The sequence below is a fragment of the Rhineura floridana genome, chromosome 21, assembly GCF_030035675.1.
Source record: "Rhineura floridana isolate rRhiFlo1 chromosome 21, rRhiFlo1.hap2, whole genome shotgun sequence".
Classification (NCBI taxonomy): domain Eukaryota; kingdom Metazoa; phylum Chordata; class Lepidosauria; order Squamata; family Rhineuridae; genus Rhineura; species Rhineura floridana.
In genome coordinates, this window is record NC_084500.1 from 18607127 (window position 1) to 18634743 (window position 27617).

The 27617-nt window shown below is 49.4% G+C and overlaps 2 protein-coding genes and 1 pseudogene across 5 annotated transcripts in view; 1 reads left to right on the forward strand and 2 right to left on the reverse strand.

The window, feature by feature from the left end:
* The window catches only part of EFCAB5 (EF-hand calcium binding domain 5), a 52647-nt gene extending 35446 nt beyond the window's left edge, over window positions 1-17201 (reverse strand). For 2 of the 4 annotated variants that reach the window (XM_061605336.1, XM_061605333.1), the window contains exons 1-6: window positions 17128-17201; window positions 11186-11388; window positions 9028-9595; window positions 7879-8035; window positions 5678-5741; window positions 1973-2043 (exon numbers count right to left, since the gene is read on the reverse strand). In XM_061605336.1, the coding sequence (XP_061461320.1) occupies window positions 1973-2043; window positions 5678-5741; window positions 7879-8035; window positions 9028-9587 (852 nt within the window). In that variant the 5' untranslated portion in view covers window positions 9588-9595; window positions 11186-11388; window positions 17128-17201. The other 2 variants (XM_061605334.1, XM_061605335.1) reach the window with 2 other exon arrangements.
* Window positions 16871-27617, forward strand: part of SSH2 (slingshot protein phosphatase 2) — a 124138-nt gene continuing 113391 nt past the window's right edge. The window contains exon 1 of the mRNA XM_061605339.1: window positions 16871-17158. Within this exon, the coding sequence (XP_061461323.1) occupies window positions 17096-17158 (63 nt within the window). The 5' untranslated portion in view covers window positions 16871-17095. The remainder of the gene's footprint in view (window positions 17159-27617) is intronic.
* LOC133374541 (5S ribosomal RNA) lies at window positions 18015-18133 on the reverse strand (annotated as a pseudogene).

The window sequence follows — 27617 nt, forward strand, 5'->3', positions numbered from 1 at the left end:
TGAATTCAGGCCCAGGAATGGGGCAGGATCCAGTATTTGGCAGGTGGGGGCATTTCATGCCGAGCTCTGCCTGTCTTTGGGTGACGGAGGCAGCTTCTTCCATTTTCTTTTTGGTTTAATATACTATCCAACTAATTTCTACTGACAGTAGACCCACTGAAATTAATGAACCCGTGGTAGTCATGTCCATTAATTTCAGTGGGTCTACTCTGAGTAGAAATCAGTTCTATTTATTTGTTTACATTTATATCCCACCCTTTTCCCCCAAAGGGAGCCCAGAGTAGCAAACAAGTGATAAAACATGGTAACATCTTTTTAACAAATTTTAAAAACAAAAATCTTTAAACTTTTTAAAAAAATCTTTAAAAACATCTTAAGAACAAAACAGTTTTAAAAAACATATGAAAGAATAATTCCACCACAGATGCAGACTGGGATAAGGTCTCTACTTAAAAGGCTTGTTGAAAGAGGAAGGTCTTCAGTAGGCACCGAAAAGACGACAGAAACAGCACCTGCCTAATATTTAAGACTACAGCCCTTGATCACCTCTACTGGTGGCTGCCATGCACTGCCGACTTCAGATTTTGGGGTGCCCTCAGTGGGTCCCTCTCTCTGTGGGCTTCCCTCCTCCTCCTCTCCAAGGCAGTGGAACCTGCTCATTTGCCATCTCCCTCTGGGTCCAGTCTGCACAACTGCCTTGAGGAGGGAGGGAGCACAAGGGAAATGAAGAAGGATGCTCCGACTCCTGCTTCCTGTCACTGCTTGGAGGGCAGATGGCCATGGTGACTACAAAGAGCAGAAGGACCAGGCAGGGATGTGGGTCTCAGCAGCTACCCAATGGTGCCTGTCCCTAATGTCTCTGACACCATGTTTTCCTATGAAAAATGCCCTGGAATTATGATGCATGCAGGTCCTTTGGGGATGAAGGGAATAGAGGCTGGTCCACTGAAACTGGAGCTGTATTGGGATGTGTGTGTGAGATACACACACACACACACACCAAGGGCAGCCAATGTGGTGCACTTCAGCTGTTGTTAGGTTTCAGCTCTCATCCGCCACAGCCAGCATGACCCAATGCTCAGGGATGATGATAGCAGTTGTAGTACAGCAAACTCTGGAGGTTGCCATGCTGGCCACCCTGACACACACAACGCCTGCAACACCTGCCCCCCTCCCAAATTGGAGAAATCCCTCCCCCAAAGTCCACAGCCTGCAAATGGGGCCACAGTACTAGGGGCTGCAAAATGGAACTAGTGCCGGGCATGGGACAATCTAAAAGCATACACAAGGCTGACATCTCCAGGGTCACCCCCCTGATGAGGGGGTGAAGAATGGCTTTTGAGCAGTGCGGTTAGATATCTTGGGGGGGCTCTCAGGCTCCTAGCCCTCACGGCACTCAAGTGGGAGCTGGCATGACTGGGCCCTTGGGCACCAGCCTGCCCTGGGCCAGCAGCGTCTGCCCGCATGTCCCACCTACCTCATCTGGTGTTGTGTCACATGAATGACATGTTCGCATAGCATGCATGCCAGTCATCAACCAAGATGGTGGAAGGGGCGTTAGCCGCTAAGAGAAGCCCCTGCCTCCATCTTGGTTGATGGCCAGCATGCACACTATGCGCACATGTCATTCACGTGACACAACACGAGATGAGGTAGGTGCCCAGCATTCTCAGGGACTGGTGAGGTAGGTGGGGCGTGCGGGCAGGCTTATTGAAGCCTGCACTGTCTGTATTGGGGGGCTGCTAAGGAACTTCCCCTTTGTGATCCTCAGCAGGGTTGGAACCAGACGCTGCCACAGATTGTGGAACGGGAGTGCTACCCTCCCACCCTAAGGAGGGGTCCTTCAGGGCCCCCTCTGGTCCATAGGGGCCCTCAGCCAGGGCCCAACCTGGCCGCCCTCGGGTGCCAGCCCTGGATATACATCCTTCTTCTGTAGCAGCCCTTGATCCGAGAAAGCAAGGCCGTTCCTCACCTCTGCAAACTCCTCTTCGTTCAGCTTCACCGTCAGCGAACCTACAGCTTCCAGGGGCCTGGCATAGATTCCTAACAAAAGAGGAAAGAGGTGTGAGAGGCCGCGCCCAGAAGTGGAAGAAGTGGCCTGCGCCCTGGGCCTCTCCAGCACGGGAGGCTCTCCTACTGTGGGTGGGCTCAGTTCCAGCCTGCATCCTTTACAGCAGTGCCATGCATTATGTGATGAGGGGCTCACTGCTAATTTGCAGATGGAGTTAAATAGGCTGGGCGTTGTACTTTCCATGCGGACTCAAACTGACACACAACTTGTGTTAGGAAACCAGTACTTTTTGGCCTGCAGCATTAGTGGTGCAGGGGTGAGAGATGCCTGGCTCCTATGCTCACCCTTCCCAGCTGGAGCTCTGTGAAAGCCCCATGGTCTCGAATCAGAGAGGATGGGAACAGTGGGAGGCTCCTCCTTCCAAAGGGTACCAAGCACAAAGTCATTTGCTTGGCCCCGCCTCTGAAGCAAGTGGGAGGAAGAGCCCCACACCCCCTAGGACAGCCGTCATGACTGAAGAGGAATTGTAGAGGGGGTCAGTGGAGACTGGTGGCTCCAATGTCAGTGGGGCAGTGAATCCACTCCAGGTTTTAATCTGAACTTTCAGCACCTTGGGAAGCTCCCTGAAAGTTTGGACTAAGAGCAGATTTCACTGCCCCACTGACAATGGAGCCACCAGTCTCCACTGCAGGGGGAGAATCTTTATCCGCCTGAGGGCTGCATTCCCTGATGGGTAACCTCCTACGGGTGGCAGAGTGGGTGGGGCCAGAGCTAAAAGTGGGTGGAGCAGTACGTGTGACTCTTCCTTTGCCCAGTGGGTCAGACCAAAGTTAAAGGCTTCTACACATCCCCATCACTCCATCCTCCAAGGTCACAGCTCAAGGATATAGGCAGACGCACCTAAGGAGGCTGGGAAGGGAGCGGCCTGGAGCGAGAGTCCCGAGGGTCAGATACAGAGGCCGGGAGGGCCACATCTACCTCTTGCCAGAGGCTCCCCATCCCTGAATGACACAATCACAGGGTGGGTGGCCAGCCTGGGGCACGTCTGCCACTAGGGCCTCTCTCCACTACACCACACTGACCTGTTAAGAGTGACCCCACCTTGCCTTTGCCTTGGAGCACACGCGCCAGAAAAATTGGCTTCCACCAGCCTACTAGCGTTGTTGGACGATGCCAAATAGTACGTCCAGATTAAGCAGCATTTTTCTTCCTTTTGCTGTACCGCAAGCAAGCGGCGGCTGAAGAACATTTGTGCAACCCTGTCCTGATGGATCTCTCCTCTTTCAGTTCGGTAAAATGGGTTTGGTAAACATGCAAGCTGGTGTACAGCTCTACAGTGTCTTGGAAGCTTGCAATTTTGACTTGGGGATAAGCCCTACTGAATGCAAAGGGTCTTACTTCCAAATAAACATGCATAGGCTTGAGTTGCCTGTAGGGATGGATGAATTTGTCAATATTGGTTTCCCTTAGCTTCTCATTTCCCAGTCTTAAGTTGCGTTCTCCACATTTCTGCATCGTTTGTGGATTATTTTTTTTAGAAAAGTCCTCATGAAAATTTGTCAACGTTCTAGTGCAAATTTCTCCTAATATAGACATTTTATAAGCAGTTTCCCCTAATATAATGCATACATTATTTTCACGAATGTGCATCTGTCCCCTAGCGTACACATTTTTGTAGTACGCGTTATTTGGTTGGGGGATCAAATTTTGCATCCCAAAATTCAGAGAAGCGCATATTTCTGTGTTTGGATTTGCATGTTGCTTCAGAAAGTGCCAGTTAAGTAGGTCTGTATTCAGATCTGATTTGAGCCCAATTTCTCCTCAATCCCGAATTGCCAGATCTTCGAGTTGCTTTTCAGACTGAGCAGAAGAACATGGAGAAGGACCTGGCAGGTCTGGAGAGGAGCATTTCCCTGGGATGTCACATGAGAGAAAGAGAGAGAGAGAGGAAGAGAGAGAGAGATGTTCCCACCACAGGGGCTTGCCCTGTGCTTGCTCTCACTTTTACCATCGGGTCAAGAGACTAATGAGGGAACACCCCGTGGACTCCATTTACTGCTTGCTCCCAAAGACATTCACGGGCAGTAAATTATTTTCATGACCCCATAAACCACAGCTTAATGCTCGCTCAGTGCATTGGGCTCTGCTAAATGGACGGCTCCAGGAAGCAAAGCCTGAAGAACAGGCCTCCCACTAAAGAGCAGGCAACTGATGACCTGCGGGCAATATGGTTTGCCAATCAATGTTTACAAATCCCCCTAGGGCAGACTGGCAATGGCCCTGGTTTTCTGATTCCCCCCCCCACCTGCTTTCAGCCTTCCCTTAAAAACCCGTGGTTTGTCCCGCTGAGTGAGCTGCGGCTGCAGCGCCTCAGTCCTTGGGAAAACTCCAATTGCGAGGCCAAACTACACTTGACATTGGGAGTTCTGGGACTCCTGACGTAATCTTCGTCTTCAAAAAGCAGCTGTGGGAAGGAGGGTTTGGATCAAGACAACAGCGTGGGAGGAGGAGAGATTTAACCCTTTGCCCCCATCTAGGAATCTGCGTTATATACCAAGTCAGACTATGGATCCATCTAACTCAGGACTGCCTGCACTGACTGGCAGGGGCTCTCCAGGGTTTCAGAGTCTCTCCCAACTTTACCTGGATATGCCAAGGACCGACGTTTGGGCCTTCTGCACACGATGCAAGTCATCTGCCACTGAGCTCAGGCCCCTCTCCTACCTCTGTGACTTAACCTCGGAAGTGGCTATCAGCTACTCATGGGGGAAACATAGGGATAATATGCCTGCATGTCTGTGCCTTCAGGGCGGGGTGCTAATTTGGATCAGGGTCACAGCATGGAGAGAAAGGGCTGGACCTCTCTCTCTTGTACCTTCACCCCAGTCATTCCTCTGCTTCTCAAAGAAAAACATTACGTTGGACCAGTGGCGGCTCCACGTCAGTCCACTCTGGGTTTACGTCCAGACTTCCAAGGAGCTGAAGCACCTTGGGCAGCTCCTTGAAAGCTCAGACTAAAATCCAGAGCGGATTCCACTGCCCCACTGACTTCAGAGCCACCAGCAGCCACTGCATTGGACGTTGCAACCACAGAACTCCAATGTAGCCCTTGGTGGAAGGATCCTGCTGGAGGCCAACCCCTCTGACCACGGCTCATTGCAATGGAGGGCCACAGCCTGGCTGGAAGGGGAAATTGGTTCTCCTTGGCCAGACAGGGATCCTCCAGATCTTTTGCACTTTACAGCTCACATCAGCCCTGACCGTTGGCCATGCCGGCTGGGACTGATGGGAGCTGTGGTCCAAAACATCTGGAGGGCACCAGGTTGTTGAAAGTTGAGGTAGGTTGTTTAGGGTTGCGGGTAGGAGACTGCGAGGTAAAAGGACCTGTCCTTGAATTAAGCTCTGTGGCTGGGATCAAAAGGGCTACTTCAAATGCATAGAAACAGAGAGTTGGAAGAGATCTCAAAGGCCATCTAGTCCAGCCCTCTGCTGCTATAGGAAATGGTCTTACAGCATCCCTGTCTCCATGTGCCCAATTGCATGTCCATGTCCCTGAGAGCAGTGCATACATCGTTTCCTTGCCCCAGCCAATCAGGAACAACCCATCTGACTGGAGTTCTTTGGACCAGAGCCTGTGGAAACAAGGGAAGATGGACGTGGCTTTACCTGTCCCATCATCATTGGGTACTGAAGAGACAGTCTCCAGGAATGACTTCAGGGCACTTTGGATCTGCAAAGGAAAGGACCTGTTTCAAGGGCTGGTTCAACAAGAGGCCCCTTTTGCCCTTCAGATGCTGCTGTGTTGGGTTGGGAGGAGGACACCTTTGCAGGGTGGGACCCCTCCAAGACAGAAACATCAAAAGCTGGATCACGCACATATCTGGAGATGGCTTCTTGACAATAGGTTATCTATGAGTTGCAGGTACAGAATAGAAACGGTGGTGTGACTGCAGCATTATACAACATCTGTTCTATTTGATTTATTTGTAATAAAATATGGATCTGCTTAAGGATGGGCGCGTCTCTCCATTTTGATTTCTCTCACATTCTAATTTTTCCAGTCTTCAACTCTCAACATTTGCATTCTTTTTTGTTAAAAAAAGTCCTTATGAAAATACATCAGCAAATTCCTCCTAATGTACATGTTTGTATGCAGTTTTGCCTCATATACTCATTTTTGCAAGGCAATTTCCCCTGGCAAAATGCATTTTTAATGTTGTTTTCACTAATATCTGCACTTCTGTCCACACTTCTTGGCTGGAGAACCGCAATGAAAAATGCAGAGAAGGGCAAAGGAGGGTTTGTTTCAGTTTGTGTATTGTTTCGGAAAGTGCAAATTAAGTATGTTTATCTTTAAATGCAAATGGTATCAGGTTTCTTCCCCCCCCCATCCCTGACTCAACAAGTGTCCTCAGACCGAGGCTGCAGGCCTATATAGCCTACAGATGTGCACTTACCTGGGTGCAAGCCCCACTGAGCAAAACGGCACTTGCTGCCAAGCAACCAAGCAGAGGGTTATGTTGTAAAAGGGTGTACAGTAGGGCCCCACTCATACAGCAGGTTACGTTCTAGACCCCCACCGAAAAGCTAAAAGCGCCGAAAAGTGGAACGCCATCAATAATATGGCGCCCCACCCTCAGCTGCTGAGCGTGTCATGCCGAAAAACGCTTTGAAAGTGGAACAAGCGCCGTATGAGTGGAGCCTTACACTAATTGAAAACCGGCGTATTAGCGGGCAGCCGAAAAGCGGGTCCCTGCTCTATTTGGGAAATCCCATTGAGCTCTGCATGAGTTACGTCTGAAGAGCAGTGCCTAGTCTAGGGCTGCAAGGATCTTTCACCCTGCTTTCCCAGTGTGAGAAACAGCAGCCACAGCAGCAGAGCCTCTGGTGACATTTTCTCCTTGTGCTTACAGACTACTCACTCCCACCACTTGCCTGTGACTTGGATTGCTCAGGAGAGTCTGCCTGGAGGGGGCATCGCAAGGGGCGAGGCCATTGCTCACCAGCAGAGCACCTGCCACTTAGGCCACCTTCACGCCAGACATTGATTCCACTATTATTATTCCACTTTACCTTCCTCTTTCAACAAGCCTGCTAAGGTGAGACCTTATCCCAGTCTGCGTCTGTGTTGGAATTGCTTTTTAATATGTTTTTAACCTTTTTTTAACAATATGTGTTAACCTTTTTTTAAACATGTCTTGAAATCTTTTTAAAAATGTTTCTAAAGATGTTTCGTTTTAATGTATTTTCAAGTCTGTTTTTATGATGTTTTAAAGTGTTTTTAGTGCTTCTGTTTGCCGCCCTGGGCTCCTGCAGGGAGGAAGGGCGGGATATAAATCAAATAATAAACAAATAATAAATAAATTTACACAGCCACAGCTTCCCCCAAAGAATCCTGGGAAGTGCAGTTTGTGAAGGGTGCTGAGAGTTGTGAAGGAACCCCTAGTCCCCTCAGAGAGCCAGAATTCCCAGAGTTCTCTGGGAAGAGGGACTGACAGGTAAACCACTCTAGCAATTGTGACTCTGTGAGGAGAAAAGGAGTCTCCTCACCATTCTGAGCACCCTTCACAAACTACACTTCCCAGGATTCTTTGGGGGAATAAATGTGTGGTGTGAACATGGGCTTACAGAGGAAAATCAGGCTATTGGACCATGTAGCTCAGTGCTGTCAACACCAGGGCATTGCTACTCCCCACCCCCTCCCCGGCAAAGGGTCTGATGTGGCCCTCAAGTGCACTTCTCTGCCCCCTCCCCAAGACCCTCAGCAGCCACCTTCAGGCCAGTCTTTCATTGGCTTCCAAGGAGATGGCAGGAGAGGGACTTCCAAACCAACCAGTGGTCCCAGCTAGGTTTTCTGCCAATCTTACCAGCATAAGCGGTATCTGCCTGGTGAAATCCATCGTCCATTCTTTGAACTGCATGGACAGAGCCTCCTTGCGCATGTCTTTCACGTGAGCCTTGATCTTCTCCACTTGCTCCCTTTGCCCGCGTTTTTCTTTGACCAGCGTCTTCATCTGGGCTAGCCTGCAGGGGACAGGGACACCAGGGCTTAAAGCAGACTCCTGTCCCGTCCCGTCCCCCCCGCTGCCCCTGCCGCTGCATTTCTTACAGCTGAGGGGCACTTCTTCCCCATGCCCACATGAAAACTGAGGGAGTCCTTTCACTCTCTCAGCACCAAAAAGAGTGAGCAGGATACTGGACCAAATGGGCCCTTGGACGGATGGCTCCCTCTAATAGCAAACACGTGTGGCAAACGCCAACAGGACTGGAGCCAAAACAGGCTGCGATGAAACAACAGGAGGGAATCAGCATGCTTGGGTGAATCCTCAGGTGTGCAGAAGAACATATTTAAAAATTGAAACAAAACTGAAAGGGGACAACCCCCTCCCCCAAAACAAAGACAGAGCAGGGGCCGTGGAATGTTGAGTGTCAGTTGGGAAGCAAAAAATGGAATATTGGGAAGGAAGGGAGAAGCAGAAGGGTCTCCCCAAGCACCTTTCTTTTATAGGGATTCTTGAGGAGGATGTACTGAAACATTTTGTTGTTTTGTCATACTTGCCTTCTCATGCCCTTAAAAGGCTGGCCTTTTGGAGTGTGTACACATAAAAAAGAACCCACCCTCTGTGACTCTGCATGAGTCCCTGTTCTGAGCATGCCTCCTCTTGAGGGTCATAATTCATCCACAACTTTTGCCTCAATGTTATCACATGTTGATGGAAGTCAACACCTCAGAGGGTCACAAGCTGTACCCTGCCTACCCTCTCCCACCAGCAGCCTTTGTTCCAGACTGCTGGCTGCATTTTGCGAAAGGGAGATTGTAGCAGTGGTGGCTCCGTGTCAGCGGGGCAGTGGGACCCACTCCAGGTTTTAGTCCAAACGTTCAAGGAACTGTCCAAGGTGATGAAGTACCTTGGACAGCTCCGTGAAAGTTCAGATGAAAACCCGGAGCAGATTCCACCGCCCCACTGACTCGGACCCACCAGCTGCCCCTGGATTTGTAGGCTGAAGACACTCACTTGTGCATCGTCGTCTCGGGCACGTGGGTCTTCATCTCGTCTGCAACGACTTTCATTCCACGCACATAGGGATTTGGTATTGCAGGAATATCATAGGCTGGGTTGTGCCTCATCAGGTACTCTCCCAGGAAAATAAGCGGGTTAAACGTGCAGGGCTCAGACTCCTCCATTTCTACAACCTTCTTCCGCTCTGCGACCATGAGCAGTTTCTCCACACCGGGGATTAGCGTGGGGAGCAGCTTATCGAGCAGGTACGCCCGAGTCTCCAGGGTCATCATCTCCTCGCTGAACCAGTCGCGGGTCTGACTGTCAGGGGGATCTTTCCTCTCCGCCTTTTTTTCTAGCATCTTGCTCTTGTGGATTTTGTCCACCCTCACTTCCTGCAGATCCAAAGCCCTTGGTTGTATGGTGTCATAGAAAATGGCCTTCCATTGAGCATCAGTCCCTGGAGACAGCAGTCTAACCGCAACCTGTGGGCTGGTTTCGTCTGCTTCTGGAGGTGCGTCCCTGATGGGGCTCCTCTCAGAACTTTCCTCACTCTTTTCTGGGTCTGCATCCATGTTTTAACCTGCATATTAAAAAAGAGACAAAGGAATTCCAAGTCAGACCGTTGGTCCATCTAGCTCAGTATTGTCTACCCTGACTGACAGCAGCTCTTTAAGGTTTCAGACTAGGGATCTTTTCTGGAGATGCTGAGGACTGAACCTGAAACCTTTGTCTGAGCTCTGCCGCTGATCTACAATTCTTCCCCTAAAAATGAAGCAAGATCCCAGTCCTCGTGTCTCTGAATTAAGAGCTAATTTAAATAGGAATATAGGAAACTGGCTCATATTGAGTCAGACCATCGGTCCATCTAGCTCTGTATTGTCCACACTGATGGGCCGTGGCTCTCCAGGGTTTCAGGCAGGGGACATTCCCAGCCCTACCTGGAGATGTCGGGGATTGAACCAGGGACCTTCTGCATGCAAAATGGAAGCTCTGCCATGCCACTGAGCTATAGCCCTTCCTCATGCGTGGTATGATTCTAGTGGATGTAACATTCCCCCCCCCCACGTGGTCCCGTTATAGATGGGGCTCAAGATCCACCAAGGTCACTTTCGGGCTGCCAATTTCAGTTTCACTCTCAAGACAACAGGGGTTTCTGGAGACCCAGAAGAGGACCATTTCAGAGACTACAAAATCGCTAGAGGCCTGCAGCCACAAGATTTGGCTGTAGGATTGCTATCTCGCACTCTGTATTTGGACATACATTTAAACTTCTCTCTGTTCCCTCCATGATCCTGTTGTCAGCCTTCTGCCCTCACCTACTTTGCAGAACACCTGGATACCTGCTTTCCACCAAGGGCGAGGATGGGGAGGTGGACATGTAGGGGCTGCAAAGGGAGTGGGCACGAAGAGAGGTGATCACAGTCTCTCCTTAAGGCATGAGGCAAGGGGAACGGAAAAGGCTGGATCTGGGCTGTGTGACAACCTTTTGAGCTGTCTCTCCTCCCCACCCCCCAGTGATCACATGAGGTGAGCTTCAACCTTCCTCAGTTATGCAGTTTTTTTGGCCATGAGTTCACCAGCAGCACCCTTGGTCTGCTACATGGATTGGCAGTGACTCCAGGGCCACGGGCAGGAGTCTTTCCCAGCTCTATCTGGACTGGGGACTGAAGCTGCTGTCCTCCTGCGTGCTAAGCAGGTGCCTGCCACTTAGCCCTTCCCCCCCAAAAAAAGATTCCAGTCCTCATGGTTCTGAATAAAGGACCAATTTACAGCACATAGGAAGCTGTCTTGTACTGAGTCAGACCACTGCTCCACCTAGCTCAGTACTGGCTACACTTCCTGGCAGCAGCTCTCCAAGGTGTCAGACAACGGTCCTTCCTTGGCCTACCTGGAGATGCCCAAAGTTGCACCTGGGACCTTTGGCACGCAAAACAGGGGCCCTCCTACCACTGGCAGGGGCAGCGTGACAAAACGGCGGCTAGCAGGGTCCGAATGCCCCAGCTCCTGTCTAAGACCCAACTCTGACTCTTCCGAAAGTTTGCCTTGAGCAGCATGGAAATGCCAAGGACATGACATGTCTTTCCTTACCTTTGTAGAGCTAGCGAGGAGAAAGGGAGGTGCCTGGGAATTCAGGAAAGAGCCGCCAAACTTCAACCATCAAGAAACTTACCCGGGAATCCAGAGGTCTTTTGCTCTTGCAGAATTTTACTCCTGTGTGTGTGTGTTTGATGTTGCTAAGCAACAGTCCCCAGGGCTTGCTGGGCTTCCAACTGATTGCTCGCAACTGGGGTGGGTCATCTCCCATCTCAGGCGGCTGGGGGAGAGGAGGGGGAGCGCGTTCATGTTGTGCCTCGCTGCAGTTACATCACCGGGCTGTTAGAATTAAAGAGACAGAGAGAGGGAGGGAAGAGATCAGAGTAACGGCCAAGTAGCCTCTGGGAGGGGAGGCAAGGTGACGGGACTGAGAGAAAACTGTTTTGCACTACAAATGAATAACAGGTGTATATTAAAGCTACAGTCCTAAGCACACTAGTGAATAAAACCTACTGAACTCAGTGGGGCTTACTTCTGAGGATACACGCTTCGGGCTTGCCCTGTAAAGACATTATACAACCAACAAGGCAGACATGGCCTCATTTTAGTCATCCTTATCTCAGGGCACACCTCTAATTACAAATTCAAGCTTGTCTCAAACCCGAACTGCCATGTCTTCTACCATAGTAAACTGCCATATACAGAGTCAGACCACCAGTGCATCTAGTTCAGTATTAACCACACTGACTGGCAGCAGCTCTCCTCGGTTTCAGACAGGAGGTCTCTCCAAGCCCTACTGGTGTATGTGGGGGATTGAACCTGGGACCTGCTGCAGGGAAAGCAGGGGGTCTGCCACTGCCCTATGGCCGTTCCCTGCTGTGCCTCTGTCAGGTCTTCAGGGGAGGCTTTGCTCTGTGTCCTTCTACCATGAAACGTACACTTGTTGAAAATGCAGGGAATAGGCACTGAGGCTGTGCCCCGTAGGGTAGACTTTCCCCAACCCGGTGCCCTCCATTTTATCCTCACAACAATCCTGTTAGGTAGGTTAGGCTAAGAGGCACCGACCGGCCCAAGGTCACCCAGCGGACATCATGGCTGAGTCCTAGTCCTCCATGTCCTAGTCTGAGACTCTAATCACTACACCACACTAGATTAAAGCAACCTAGAGCCTTCCAGATGTTGTCGGGCTTCTAACTCCCACCCACACTAGCCAGCATGGCCAACGGTCAGGGATGATGGGGAGTTGTGGATCAGCAACATCTGGAAAGCCACAGCTTTGCCACTCCGAGATTAAAGACCTCCTTGCTCAGGTGGTCTGTCCTTCCATGGGAGTGAAGGGGCTCAGGCATGGCTGCTGGCTCTTTGGGCGCTGGCTCAATTAAAAATATGGTTTATTTAAAATGAATAAATAAATAAAGGCATTAGTGGCCAAGTAGGCAACTTTCAACACCCTCACAAAACGACAATTCCCAAGGATCATTGGCAGGGAAGTTTCGAGGATTAAACTGGCTCCAGACCCAATTTAGGTTCTGGGTTTTGATGTGCCTCCAAGTCTCCCTCCACGGGATGGAAAACCTGGAAAGCAAACACGGCTCCCATGTGCCTTGAGGCTGCAAAGGATTCTGGGCAACATTGGCACACACCTGGTTTCCTCCTTCCCTGTTTACTTTTCCCCTACGTGTTCCCCCCTTTAAAAAAAAATAATGTGCACACTTGAAACTTCTTGTGCTGCTTTTGGCTGTTCCTTCTGTACATTTTAATGGCTTTCCGCATTTTTGTTGTTGTTTTAAATACAGAATGTTCTCAAATATCACTGGAATCCTGCTGGCCGCAAGGCCCAAGACATGTACTGTATATGTTGTCACTGGCTCGGCTTGAATGGTATTTGTTTGTGGCCAAGCAGCAGGAGAGGGAGGACATTTTCGCAGCCACTTTTTGCCGGGAAAGGAACTTGGCATGAAAGCTGAGGCTTGCTTGTGTCCACACCAAAACTGCCACAGACTTAAGCAGAGCGCAGATTTACGCTTATAGTGCTGACTGAACGCCTTGGAAACCGAACATTATTGCAACTTATTATTTGTCCCTCTTGGACAAAAAGTGAATGTTTTCCAAACTTTGATGGGATTATTTATATGCCACTGGAGTAGAGAGGAATCTATGTTTGTCAACACTAATTTACTGCTCCCATGCCTTAGAACTTAGGATGCTTTTGGGAAAAGAGCCATAGGTCAGTGGTAGAGCACTGCCTTTGCATGCAAAAAGTCCCAGGTAGGACTGGGAGGGACCCCCTGTCTGAAACCCTGGACAGCTGCTGCCAGTCAGTGTTGGCAATACTGAGCTAAACAGGCCAGTGGTCTGAACTCGAATGAGCAGTGGTAGCTGGCGGCTCCATGACAATGGGGCAGAAGAATCCACTCCAGGTTTTAGTCTGAACATTCAAGCTGTCCAGGGTGCTTGAAAACCTGTACTAAAACCCAGAGCAATTCCACTGCCCCACTGACATGGAGCCACCAGCCACCATTGGGTATGAGGCAGCTTCCTATGCTGGGGTGGGCCATAGCTCAGTAGCAGAACAAGTGACTGGCAAGCAAAAGGTCCCATGTTCACTCTCTAGGTAGAAAATGTAAATGCACTGCCTTCAAGTCGATTCCGACTTATGGCGACCCTATGAATAAGGTTTTCATGAGGCTGAGAGGCAGCGACTGGCCCAAGGTCACCCAGGGAGCTTCAGGGCTATGTGGGGATTCGAACCCTGGTCTCCCAGGTCCTAGTCCAACACCTTAACCACTACACCACACTGGCTCTCCACTCTCTAGGTAGGGCTGAGAAAAGCCCCTGCTACCTTCCCGTGCACCTGGCTACTGCTAAACACAAGGCCAAAAAGAAAAACTCTACGGACACATCAGGAAAGGAGCAGGAGAGGCCACGGGTCACATCAGACCATGCAAGCAATTCCCCAAACGGTGAGCCTCAAATGAGCAGCTTATGAGGCCTGAGAAAGAGGTGTCTTACATTGGCCTTCACCAACTTGCTGCCCTCCAGATGATCTGGACTACAATGGCTGTGTTGGCTGGGGCTGATGGGAGCTGCAGTCCAAAACATCTGGAGGGCACCAGGTTGGCAAAGGCTGCTTTAAATGTGAACCTCTTCAGGAGTGATGCTGGGCCTCCAGTTTTAATTCCGGGGTGAAATAAAGATGAAAACGTAACACAGGTGAGCTGTCAGGAGTCTGTCCCGTACTCCAAGCTTGCCTATTCCTGGCCTAGCGGAAAGGGGGATCATGGGAGTATAGGATGCTGCCTTATACCAAGTCAGATCAAACTGGTCCATTTAGCTCCGTATTGTGCACAATGACTGGCAGCAGCTCTCCAGGGCAGGGCCGGTGCTAGAGGGTGGTCAGGTCGGGCCCTGGCCAGGGGCTCTGCAACCCAGAGGGGCCCCTCCTTAGGGTGGGAGGGCAGTGTTCCTGATCTGCAATCTGCGGCGCTGTCAGCCCCTGACCCTGCAGCAGACAGCAGAAAGGGAGCTCCCAGACATCCCCCCCAATACAGTCAGCATGGGCCTCAAAAAGTGCACACGCCTTACCTACCTCTCCCATCCCTGTGAATGATGTGTGCACGTGCCTGCCATCAACCAAAATGGTGGCAGAGGCTTCCCTAAGGGACTGATGCCCCCACCGCCATCTTGGTTGATGTCAGGTATGTGTGTGCAGCATGCATGATATGCACAGGGACAGGAGAGGCAGGTGGGATGCGCAGGCGCGCATATCTGCCCCGCACCGCCTTAAGGGGGGTTGGGCTTCAGCACTGCAAGCTTGGGGCAGGCTGGTGCCCAAGGGCCCAGTCACGCCTGGTGCCGGCCCTGGTCCAGAGTTTCAGGTGCAACACGTCTGTGTTGGAATTGCTTTTTAATATGCTTTTTAAAAAAACCTTTTTTTTAACAATATGTTTTTTTAACCCTTTTTTAAAGATGTCTTTAAAGCTTTTAAAAAATGTTTTTAAAGTTGTTTTGCTTTAATGTATTTTAAGGTCTGTTTTTATGATGTTTTAAAGGTGTTTTTAGTGCTTTTGTCTGTCGCCCTGGGCTCCTGCTAGGAGGAAGGGGGGAATATAAATCAAATAATAAACAAACAAACCTGGGACCTTCTGCATGCAGTGCAGATACTCTCCCATTGAGCAGCAGCCCTTCCTGTACAGATCCTTCCTTTCCAGTTTATTTCTTTGGTTCTGCTCTCAGAACTCTACAAGGCGATTGTGTTTAAACGTTTTCTGCAGAGTGGTAAGAGGCGGTAACGCAGCCGAAGCTCTGCTCACGGCCGGAGTTCGATTCCAATGGAAGGAGGAAGTCGAATCTCCGGTAAAAGGGGTCAAGGTCCACTCAGCCTTCCATCCATCCGTGGTCAGTAGAATGAGTACCCGGCATACGCTGGGGGGTAAAGAAAGGCCGGGGAAGGGACTGGCAATCCCACCCCATATATACGGTCTGCCTAGTAAATGTCGCAAGAGGTCACCCTAAGAGTCGGAAATGACTTGCACTACAAGTGCGGAGACACCTTTACCTTTTACCTGGGCTCCCTTCCCTTGATAATAAATGACGTTATTCCCGCATCTGGCCACTAGGAGGCAAAGGTACAACAGAGTCCTACAGCTGCGGATGGAGACCTGGCGAAATGGTGCAGAGCAGCAGCGTCGTGGCAGATTCAGAAGAGCAGGGTCCCTTCATTATAGTCACCCCCTTCTAAGATTATCAAATAATCTGGCCGGGCTTGAATGCTGCTGTCTGCTTCTTTCTCACTGTCAGAGATATGGCTTGGATTATCAAATTCAGTCTCTGCACGGTTTTCTCCTGCTGCTACCAAACCGCTTGATGATGTTGATGGGATGCTATCCTCAGGATTCACTGTCTCTTTTTCTGCAGTTACGGAACTCTTGCTCTCCACAACTTGCTGGGAGCTTGCTGGGCTCCAACTTCTATTGTCCCCGCTAACCATTGGCCATGCTGGCTACTGGGGCTGAGGATGGGAGTTGGAGCCCAGTAACCAATCCACCCTCCCTCCCTCCCTCAAGAGCATCCACAGAAATATTGGGAAGGGGGCAGTAGTGTAGTGACAAATTCAGAAGTTCAGGGTCCCTTCATGATAGTCATGCCATGTTGCCTCACAGCCAAGCCCCCTCATTCACTTGCTTGCTCTCCGTTATGATCTCCACACTCCTCAGTTCTTCCCACACACAACTTCTCCCACAACAACAGATGTCCCTAGGAGCCAATCAGCATGAAAGGGGAGTGTGTTAGCCACTGAGAAGAGTCTTCCCAGTGGCTGACTCACCTCCTTTCACTCTGATTGGTTCCGATCATCAGGAAAGGACGAAGAAGCATGTTAGAAGACTCTTCCCAGTGGCCAACACACTCCCCTTTCATGCTGATTGGCTCATAGGATGCTGGAGACATAGGGACCCTGCTCCCAAAAAAGTTAAGGGTCTAAATCCCCTGAGACCCTGGACCACTACACCCCTGTGAGGGGGGAATGTCTATGAATTGCTGCTGCAGGTCATTGACAAAACCCACGATTACATTTAGAATTCGGTGGGGGGGAGTGGAAGCGCCCCCTCGCCCCACCCTCTCCTGCGGACACTCTTGCCCTTGTTTCATACGTAGAGAGGGAAAAGGGCCTCTTGCAGCAGCAGCAGCAGCAACTACAGAGAAGGCGGAAGCGCGAGGGTTAAGGCCTGCAGGAGGGGGAGGAGCGGCGGCGTGTGGGCGGGGCGACAGAGGGGCGGGGACTCCCGGCTTGACAGGTGGCGCATGCGCGCTGGCGCCTCATTGTGCCCGGCCGGCCCAGCCCCGCCGCGCCTCAGTCGGCGACGGACCGTTGGCGGGTCAGGAGTTACCGCCGCCGCCGTTGACGCGCCCTCCTTCCCTTCCCCCCGCCCCTCGGTCGCCTCAGCCGCCGCCGCTTCACCCCTTCCGAACCTCGACGCCGCCGCCCCGCCATGGAGTAAAAGGCTCCCGGCAGGCCGGCCGGCCGGGGCGGCCCAGCCGCGCCCTGATGGCTCTGGTGACGGTGCAGCGGTCGCCTACCCCGAGCGCCACCTCCAGCCCCTGCGCCTCGGTGAGTCTCGCTCCGTCGTGAGGGGAAGGCGCTACACACAGGGTCCGGCGAACGCCTCTGCGCATGCGCGCCGTCCTCGCGCTCTCCCCCTCTCTTCTTCCCCCCCCTCCCCGTTCCACTCTGCGCTCCTTTTTCTCTTTTAAGTGTTTTGTCTCCCTCCCGCCTCCGTCTTCCTCCTCCTTCTGTATCCCCCCCCCCGGGCCTGCATTGACAGCTGCAGCCCATTCATTCATTCATTCATTCATTCAAACCTTTGCCACCATTCCCCTTACTCCCCTCCTTCCTTCCCAACAAAAGTGTGTGTGTGTTGGGGGAGCTGTCACTGAGGAATCTGTGACTGGCCAAAGCTGTGCTTTTTAAAAAGGGCCCTTTTTATTTATTTAATATTTCTTTATTAAATTTCAAAATGGGGGCTGTCACTGAGGAGACTGTGGCTGATAATTTGGCCAAAGCGGTGCTCTTTTAAAGAAAATGTAAAGGATTATTTGTGTATTTATTCCTTATTAAATTTCAGAATGGGGCCTGGCACTGGGGAGCCTGTGGCTTACAATTTGGCCAAAGCTGTGCTTCTTAAAAAAACACCTGTAAAGCGTTCTTTCTTTCTTGGTAAATTTATATCTCACCCTTCCTTCCAGAAGGAGGCAAACAAAAACACTAAAAGCACTCTAAAACATATTTTTTTAAAAGCAAAACATGTTTACATCCATATTAAAGCAAAACATCTTTATATTTGTTCTTGTTATATGCCTTCAAGTCGATTATGACTTATGGCAACCCTATGAATCTTTTTTGAAAATATTCATAGGGTTTTCATGGTAAGAGGTATTCAGAGGTGGCTGACCATTGCCTTTCTCTAAGCCTATGGCACCCGATATTCCCAGGCGGTCTCCTATCCAAGTACTAACCAGGCCTGACCCTGGTTAGCTTCCGAGATCAGACAGGACCAGGCGTGTTCAAGGTACTATGGCCGTAGGCTAGCGTTCCCTACTGCATTGCAAGAGATGAGGGAATGCCTCCATTTCAGAGAGGCGTTCCATCTCCTGCGAAAGGGGAATACCTCTTAGAGCAGGGATGGGCCATCTGTGGCACTCCTGGGATGTCACTGGCCTCCAACTCCCATCAGCCCCAGCCAGCATGGCCAACAGTATTCAGAGGTACATAGACAAAATTAGGAACATAGGGAGGGGCCCTGTTTGGAGCCAGACTCTTGGTCTATCTAGGGCCGTATACCCATCATTCATTTAAAGAGCATTGCTTCCCCCAAGGAAACCTGGGACCTCTAGTTTAAGGATGCTGGGAATTGTAGCTAGGTGCGGGGTAAGCTACCGTTCCTGGGATTCTTTGGGGGAAGACATGTCCTTTAAGTGTGCTATAAATGCATGGTGTGTACATGTTGTTTACACAGGCAGCTGCTTTCCAAGGTCGCAGGAAGGAGTCCTTTTTTCCCTAGCTCCCTACCTGGAGTTCCTGGGGATTGAACCCGACACATTCTGCATGCAAAACAAGGGCCCTGTCACCTTTCCCCTAAAAACAGAGTAAGATTCTAGCATTTGTGGTTTAAACAAAGAGCTGGTTTCAATAGGAAACTGCCTTATTCCAAGTCAGATTACTGGTCCATCTTGCTTAGTATTGCCTACACTGGTTGGCAGCAACTTTCTAGGGTTTCAGACTTTCCCAGCCCTACCTGGAGATGCTGGGGACTGAACCTGGGACCTTCCTTAGGCAAAGCATGGGCTCTACGCTGCTGAGCTGTAAGTCTTCCCTGTTCAATTTACCAATTTTCTACTTATCCTTTTGCTTAATTTCTCATTTTGCAAAGATGCACATCTTAGAAAGATTTTTTGAAGAGGGGAATTTTTGAGTGTGTATATGTGCATACATACATATACGTATATATGGCTTTCTTTGAGGATACATCTGCTCAAGGGTAGTTCAGGGTAAAAATATAACAAAAAACCTTCACTATAAAGGACAACTAAATATGTACTTAAGAATTTGCCACCAACTGTCCTCTGGGGAAGGATCCTGATTACTTTTTCATATGTTGGTATTGTTTGTTGTGGTTTTTTAAATGTGTTGGAACGATTTGTTTCTTGAAAGGCAGGATATAAATAACTTTAATAAGTAAACAAACAAACTCTAACAATCAAACCAGTTTTCGAAACCAGCAAGAAGGGCCAATAGCTCAGTGGTAGGGCATCTGCTTTCCATGCAGAAAGTCTCAGGTTAAATCCGCAGCACCTGTAGGTAGGGCTGGGAGAGACCCCTGTCTGTCTGAAATCCTGGATTGCTGTTGCCAGCCAGTGTGGACAACACTGAGGTAGGTGGACCAATGGTCTGACTCAGCATAAGGCAGCTTCCTATGTTCCTAAGAATAAGACAAAAACATCCGGTCCAAAAATACTAAAATACAGGACATTCCAGTTACCAGGTTTGGTAGCAGGAGAATAAAAAACATCTCTCAAAACAGTCAACAAAGACAAGTGGTTCTTTATGGTTTTCCTAAGCACCTGAAGGGGCCTGTTGGAGCTGAGTTGGCAATTCATTCCAAAAACATGGGGCCATGACAGAAAAGGCCTCCTTCTTCATACCTGCTAGCCTGATTACTCTCGATAGTGGACATGTGCCAAATATTCTGTTTACCCTTATTCCACCCCCCCAAGTATGTTGTGTTGTAGACTTTTTTGTCTACAACACCACACACTTTTTTTGCTGTATTCTAAACACAAACTACCACTGCATTTGATTTATTACTAAAATATATAGTTTGTCTGCTTTCCTGTTCATCATTATCTGGAAATAAGTCCCATACAACTTGGGCTTACTTCAGAGCAGACACGCCTGGGATTGCACTGGCATTCTGCCTTTCCATTAAAAATACGTACAATACAGTACATGAAATAATTGAGAAAAATGCAACAAAAACACAAGATTACCTACTTCCACAAAAGAGAGATAAACATAGTTCAGTATAATATGTCAGAAAGGAAACTAAAACTTAGCATGTTCAATATCAATATTATGATTTGATTTCCCCCCCACCCCGGCATCTATTAATTCAGGATGTGTATATTTGTGTGCATGCTAGTAGAAACAAGGACAGCAGTCTCTTTATTTTGGAACAAACGGTGTGTAAAAAATTTGAAGCTTTTCCTCCATTTTAGTTGTGTTATCTTGTCTACTTGAGGTTCTGCCTTGAGGAAGGATATACTTGTATCTAAAGCGATTGGTCTTTGTCACCACAGATATCTATCTGTCATTCGTAACATACCAAAACATTTCACCAGGAGCATCATCCTATGTGTGTTTACTCAAAAGCCTCATTTCTATGGGTCTTACTCCCCTGTGTTGTAGCTATTGATGGGTAAATCTGACCATTTCGGTTTCTCTCATTTTCCCCATCTTTTATTTTTATTTTATTTATTTTTAAAACTTATATACCGCCCGACTAGCAATAGCTCTCTGGGCGGTGAACATAAATACAATAAAATACAATAAAATACAAAAACATCACAATCTAAAATCAAATTTCACAATCTAAAAAAATGGATAAGCTAAGATCAAATTACAAACATTACAATCATTAAGCTCAGTTTGCCACATTTCCATAACAGTTTGCGATATATTTATGTTGTAAAAACCCTCATAGAAATTAGTCTTAGTGTGCTTTTCTTGTAATATACACATTTTTGTACGCAGTTTTGCCTAATATACTTTTTTTTTGCAAACAGTTTTCCCTAGTGCATTTTTGTATATTTATTTTTCACTGACATGTGCATTTTCATGCATCCTTTCCCTAATATAATATAATTTTGGTAGGCTTTTGGTTGGTTGGTTAGTTGACAAAGTGCATTGCAAAATTCAGAGAAGTGCATTAACACGAGAATCAAACCAAATTTCTCCCCATCCCTAGTTTCAGCCTCAGCCTCTCGTTTTGTGCTGCCTCTGTGAGTTCTTGTTCCCTCCTCTTGTATTTCTGTATTGTTCAATGACTGTTCTTTTAAAAATAAAAATATTGCGCTGTCCATATCCACTCCCACACAAAAAATGATTGCAGAGGACTCTAGGAGGCTTTTGGTTCATGCAGAATGAGTGCTTCTACTGGCCTCAAAGCCGGCCTCTCTTTATGATCAGAATTGGCAGCCGGCAGCCCTTGGGCCAAATCTGCTCCACAGTGCAGTACCATCTGCTGCCCTTGGATGGGGAGCCTTCCATTTTAACAGGGGATGGGCAGGAGGATTGAGCATGCTCTTATGCTTTATTATCTTGTTACTACCCTTGCAGGGGTGGGGCACCTTTTTCAGCCCAAGGGCCATGTTCCCTTCTGGGCAACTTTCCAAGGGCCACATGCCAGTGGTGGGCGGTGTCAGAGGCAAAAGTAGGTGGCGCACCGAATGTAAATTTTACCTTTGTACAGTCGTCTGCTTCCTATTCGCATTCGCACAGCCCGCTCTGTCTTCTGTCCATCCAGGCAACCAACAGCCCTGCATGACACATCCATCCAGGCAAGATGCAGAGCAGGGCCAGTAAGGATTGTTGCCTGGGGAGAGTTCTGAGGGTGAGACAGAGAGGCCTGGAGGGCCACATTTGGTCCCTGGGCCTGAGATTCCCCATCCACGACCTAGTTGCTAACTGAGGGATGGACCATGCCTGGCTGGGTCTGTGCAAATTAATATGCTAAAGAGATGTGGGGGAAGCTTCTCTTTACACAATTTTTTCTGAAGGGTGCTCAGGTTTCTGCTTATCCTCACTTTTTGTTTTGTTCGAGCCGCGCAGGGTCACTTTGAGATGCACTCAGAGGCTGGCCTATTAGAGAGCTTTCTCTCCCCTCCCTTTCCATTTTAAAAACTCCTATCTGGGCTTTTATTGCCCGAAGGCTCTCCAGGCATTTTGCAAATAAAACGAAGCAATGAAACGAGGCAATAAAGATCACAATAAATATTACTAAATTGCTAGTCCAAAGCATCTTTAGCCACACTGTGAAAGAGCCACAGAGCTTTATCAGCGTCCTAAAATGCAGGCGCAAGCAAGGCCGGCTGGCTTGCTAAAGAAGCGACCTGTGAGTGATCACCCTGATTTGTTTGTGCAGGGAGATTAGAAAATGTTGGCTGTTTAATGAACTCTCATCCCGATTTGTTTGCAGGGAGGTTAGACGACGCTGTGTCAGAGCACGCATTAGCCCACACTTTCCACTGCACTTTCCCATTGCTTTCCTCACCACAAAAAGTTCTAATATTTTTGGGAAGTGGGTCTCGTGTGCCAAGACCTCTCAATCATCTATAACTGAGTGACCTGTGTTTGCTGGTGTGTGACTGAATGTGACCCCAAATTAGCAACTGTTTGGAAGCGCCCACAGTCATGGGGGGTATATTTGGTTGAAATGTGGTGTTGGAGGAGAGCTTTGCGCATACCATGGACTGCAAAAAAGACAAATAATTGGGTGTTAGAACAAACTAAACCAGGACTATCGCTAGAAGCTAAAATGCTGCAACTGAGGTTATTATACTTTGGAAACATAATGAGAAGACATGATTCACTAGAAAAGACAATAATGCTGGGAAAAACAGAAGGGAGTAGAAAAAGAGGAAGGGCAAACAAGAGATGGATTGATTCCATAAAGGAAGCCACAGACCTGAACTTACAAGCTCTGAACAGGGTGGTTTATAATAGATGCTATTGGAGGTCGCTGATTCATGGGGTCGCCATAAGTTGTAATCGACTTGAAGGCACATAACAACAACAAAGATCTGGTTGGCCACTGTGAGAAGAGGATGGTGGACTAGATGGGGTTGATCCAGCAGGCGCTTCTTTTGTTTTGACTTTGAGAGCCACTGTCAGGAAATGGTCAGCCCAACCAGCACACCCTTGGAATGGGAATTCCAGCTGCTGAGTTGCTCTGCTGAATTTGATTTGAACCTTGCGGGTGCTCTGGGTGGGCAAAAAGGCTGTCGGGCGCCACTGGGGAATCCTTGAAGCACTTGGACCCAGGCTCAGAGCAACTCGGCAGCCTGGGGCTGCTTTGGGGGCTGAGGCTTCTCTTGTCCTGGAAAACAACGTAGGCATATGTCTTGGAGGACAAAGTGGATTTGTTTTTTGTTTTAAAAAGCCTCTTTTTTGTTCCTGGCCTGCATATTTTGTGATCAGCTGTGCCAAATGTAGCCCATCTGCCATAAATTGTTGTTGTCAACTCCCCCCTCCCTTTTCGGGCAGCAAGACTTACAGAGTCTGCAGTTGGCCGTCTGCATTCAACCTGGTGGGTCACACCTTAGTTGTGCGGGTCTGCCTTTCCTTAAGGGCAGCTGCAATGTTTTATCTAGCCCTGTTCTCCCACGCGTGGCACGTGATGCATGAAATCTAAGTTTCTAGTCCTTAAGATGTTTGACAGATAGTAAGTGCTTTTCATGGCAGTGCATTCCAAAAAGCTTGTTCCTACAGGAGATCGTTAATGGGAGTAGCTAGTTAAATCTGTAGTTTGCTAAAGGGCCTTTTTCAGTCGCTGTTAGTACCGAAAAAGTATGCTTGTATGTTCCTTTTTTGCGATGGCTCTGTTCTGCTGCCGATGTTGGAGGCGGTATGCCTCCGAATACCAGTTCCTGGGAATTGCAAGTGGGAAGAGCATTGCTGCTGCACTCGGGTCCAGCCTGCAACCTGTAAGAACAGCATGTTGGGCTGGATGGGCCGTTGGCCTGATCCAGCAGGCTCTTCTTATGTTTTGCTGAAGGGCATGAAAGGAGAGGTCTTACACTACACGACTGCAGAAACAGACATTACACTTGCGTGCATACCTGTGCCTAGAAATGTGTTGCCAACGCTTAAGCCAGCTTTTGCCAAATTGAGTCCTTTGTGTTGGGCTTCAGCTCCCATCAGCCCCAGCTAGCATGTGAGCGGACCAGGCTTTTGCAGTTGCAAAGGAAGCTGCTTCGACCTATTGTTGCTAATTATTTTATTCCACCCTTCTTCCAAGGAGCTCAAGAGCCAGTGTAGCATAGTGGTTAGAGTGTTGGACTACAACCTGGGAGACCAGGGTTCGAATCCCTACACAGCCATGAAGCTAACTGCTGGGCGACCTTGGGCCAGTCACTGCCTCTCAGCCTCAGAGGGAGGCAATGGTAAACCACCTCTGAATACCGCTTTCCATGAAAACCTCATTGAGCATCTCTCTCTCTCTCTTGCTGGGGCTGATGGCTCTTACAGGCCAGCAAACATCTGGAGGGCCACATCACATTTATCATCATATCGTCACATCATATTTATCTCAACAACAGCTATGTGAGGTAGATCAGACTGAGGCAAGAGACCAGCTGGTCACACATGGCTATGTACAAATTCAAACCCAGGTCTCGCTAGTCTATCCAATGCAGCAGGGATGTGGGGGGGGAGGGGGAGGAGCCTCTGGCTCTCCAAATGTTGCCAGACTCCAGCTCCCATCATCTCTGACTGTTGGCCATGCTAGCACGCTGGGAGATGTCCTCTGACAAGATCAGGAGGGCTGCACTCCCCCCTTCCCTTCCTGTTGTACAGTAACCCCATCCTGAATCCTCCAGGCAGAAAGTCTGAGTGCCGGGTGGATTCAAGGTGCCGGTTTGTGTCAGGCCACTGTTTTCGTGCCTCTGTTACCAAACGGTTTCGTATGAGTTGTGCTCGACTTGGCTTGCGGTGACTTAGAAGCTGCTGTAAAGGCAGAGCCAGGGAAGCTAAGAATGAGAAGCAAAGCTACCTCTCCTGTCTTGCCTGCATGTTGTGAAAAGGGCATCTGGCCTTTGTTTACACACAATGCATCCACACCTCCCCACTGCCTTTTTGAAGGCGGAGGACGGTTCTTCTGGGCGGGATGTCTAGACCTCAGCTGCACCCTCCATAGCCTGTTTGTCCCAGTAAGCGGCCCTATTGTTTCCCCAAAGGGCAGAGAAGGCGGCTGACCCAGAAAAGATGCCTGCTTTCCTTGTTGCAAGGGCATCTTCCTTTGCCTTCTTCTCTCCTCTTCCCGCCCCTCCCCCTGGCTAAAATTAGGGAATTTAAAAAGATTACAGTTAGGAGCACCGCCATCTGCTTCCTTGCTGGTCATGGGAGGAGATAATTCAGCAGCCTTGCCCAACCTTTGGGTCCCCAGATGTTGCTGGACTGCAACTCCCCATCAGCCCCAGCCAGCGTGGCCAGTGGTCGGGAATGATGGGAACTCTCGTCCAGCAAAGTCTGGAGACCCAACGGTGAGGAAAGGGTGGTCAAAAGGCATTTTTTTTCCAGGGCTCTGGAAAGGGAGGTGAGTTCAGGGTTTGCCAGGGCCCCCGACACCTGCCAAGAGGCCCCTGCGTGGGACAGTCAAGGATGCCAGAGACAACGTTTGGGGCTTTTAGGTTTTGCAGGGGGGGAGGCAATGGGGGGCATGAGAGGGGTTTATATGTAGCAGAAGGGGAGAAAGAGTGTCCCTCTTTCTCTCCAGATTAAACTTTCAAGGTCCTCTGGTGAAGTTGATTGGCAGAAGATTTAGGACAGGGGTGGGGAACCTCAGGCGCTCCAGGCCTCGCTTTCTGGCCTTTGGGACTCTCCCCAGGCCTCCCCCCTCATTGCTCCTGCTTCACACCCTCCTCAAGTGTTTGTAACTGGTAGGAATGCGTCCATGAAGTCTACTAATGCCTCTTGCTCGCCTGGATACGAAATAGTCTATTGTACAAAGGTAAATTTTGCATTCATTGCTCTGCCCACTTTTGTCTCTCGCTGCCCATGACTGGCATGTGGCCCTTGGGAGGCTGCCGAGAAGGGAGTGCGGCCCTCAGGCTTAAAAAGGTCCCTCCACCCCTGATTTAGAACCAACGGAAAGAAGCCCTTCAAACAGTGCAGAACTAACTGATGGGATTTGCTGCCATGAAGTGTTGTGGTAGCCACTGGCTTAAGTGACCTTAAAAGGGGTTAGAGAAACCTTTGAAGAACGATAGATCTGTCAGTGGCTGTGCTGGCTGGGGCTGATGGGATTTGTAGTCCAAAACCTGTGGAGGACACCAGGTTGGCAAAGGCTTCCCTACCTAGTATAGTGGCTGGGGAAATGAGTTGCAAACAGGAGAATCCCTTGTGTGAATGGTCACATCCATGTCATACATTTAACGCACATGGCTTTCCCCCCAAAGAATCCTGGGAACTGTAGTTTGTTAAGGGTGCTGGGAATTGTAGCCCTGGGGGGTGGAATTACTGTTCCCAGGATTCTTTGGGGGAAGCCATGTGCTTTAAATGTATGGTGTGGACGTGACCGATACCTCCTTTGCAGCTCAGTACGAGACCAGGGGTGGGCGGGTGGAGGGCAAGGGTTTCAACCTCTCTCCCTTATAAGCAGCCCAAAGGGATTATGCTGGCCTCTTTTGCGGGGCTAATGGTTACCACGATGCCCTCTTAACATTTGTCTAGCACTTGAGAGCATTCACCCAAGGCTAATTTATTATTATTGTTGTACGTTATGAGGGGAGGACATGTTTAAGGCCAAAAGTGACTTCAGAATAAGTCCATGTTGACCTGAGCATGCTCGTTGAGTCCCACTCAGCTGTCTCTCTCGGAAAGGGTCATCGCTCAGTGGGTAGAGCCCCCACTTTGCACACAGAAGGTCCCAGGTTCAGTCTCTGATGGCATCTCTAGCTAGTATTTCCTGCCTGAAATCCCGGAGAGCAGCTGCCAGTCAGTGTAGGGAATATTGAGCTAGGTGGGCCGATGCTCCGATTCAGTATAAGGCGGCTTCCTGCGTTCCTCAAAACACGCAAGGGGACTTTGTGAGCCAAGCAAAACGCCTTGACGGTGGATGTTGGGGAGAGAGCGTTACCTGAGAGGAAAATCCTGGAGCGGCCAGGCAGAGGTTTATGCTGGATGTGAAAGGTGCTGAAGGTCTGGATAACGTTGGAGTAGATGGTTAGACTTGGCTTCTGCTGGCGTTTGTCTTGCTGCATCTGATGCTAATGAGACGTGCACGATGACGTTTTCTCTGGAGTCGCGAGTACGTATGCTTGGGGCAGCAGAGAGCTTTAAGGGATTCTTTTTTTAAAAAAAGACAACCTGGCCAGCTTTGGTGACCTGGATGTGAATTGCACCCTTTCCGGTATCAGTCTCTTTCACCCAGAGCAGGAAACGGAGATGGGCTGTAGCTCCCAGCAGACCCACCTTGCATGGCCAATAGGAGGACCATGTTTGGACGCCATCTTGAGCTGTTTGGAGGAAAAGTGGGATATAAATGTAATAAAAAATAAATAAATGGGAGATGGCAGGGGATGAACCGGGGACCGTACGCATGCAAAACAGGGGAACATTGGATGCTGCCTTCTACTGAGTCAGACCGTTGGTCCATCTAGCTCAGTATTGTCTACACTGATTGGCAGAGGCTCTCCAGGATTTCAGGCAGGAGTCTCTCCCAGCTCCACCTGGAGATGCCAGGGGTTGAACCCAGGACCTTTTGCATGCAAAGCAGGTGCTTTACCACTGAGCT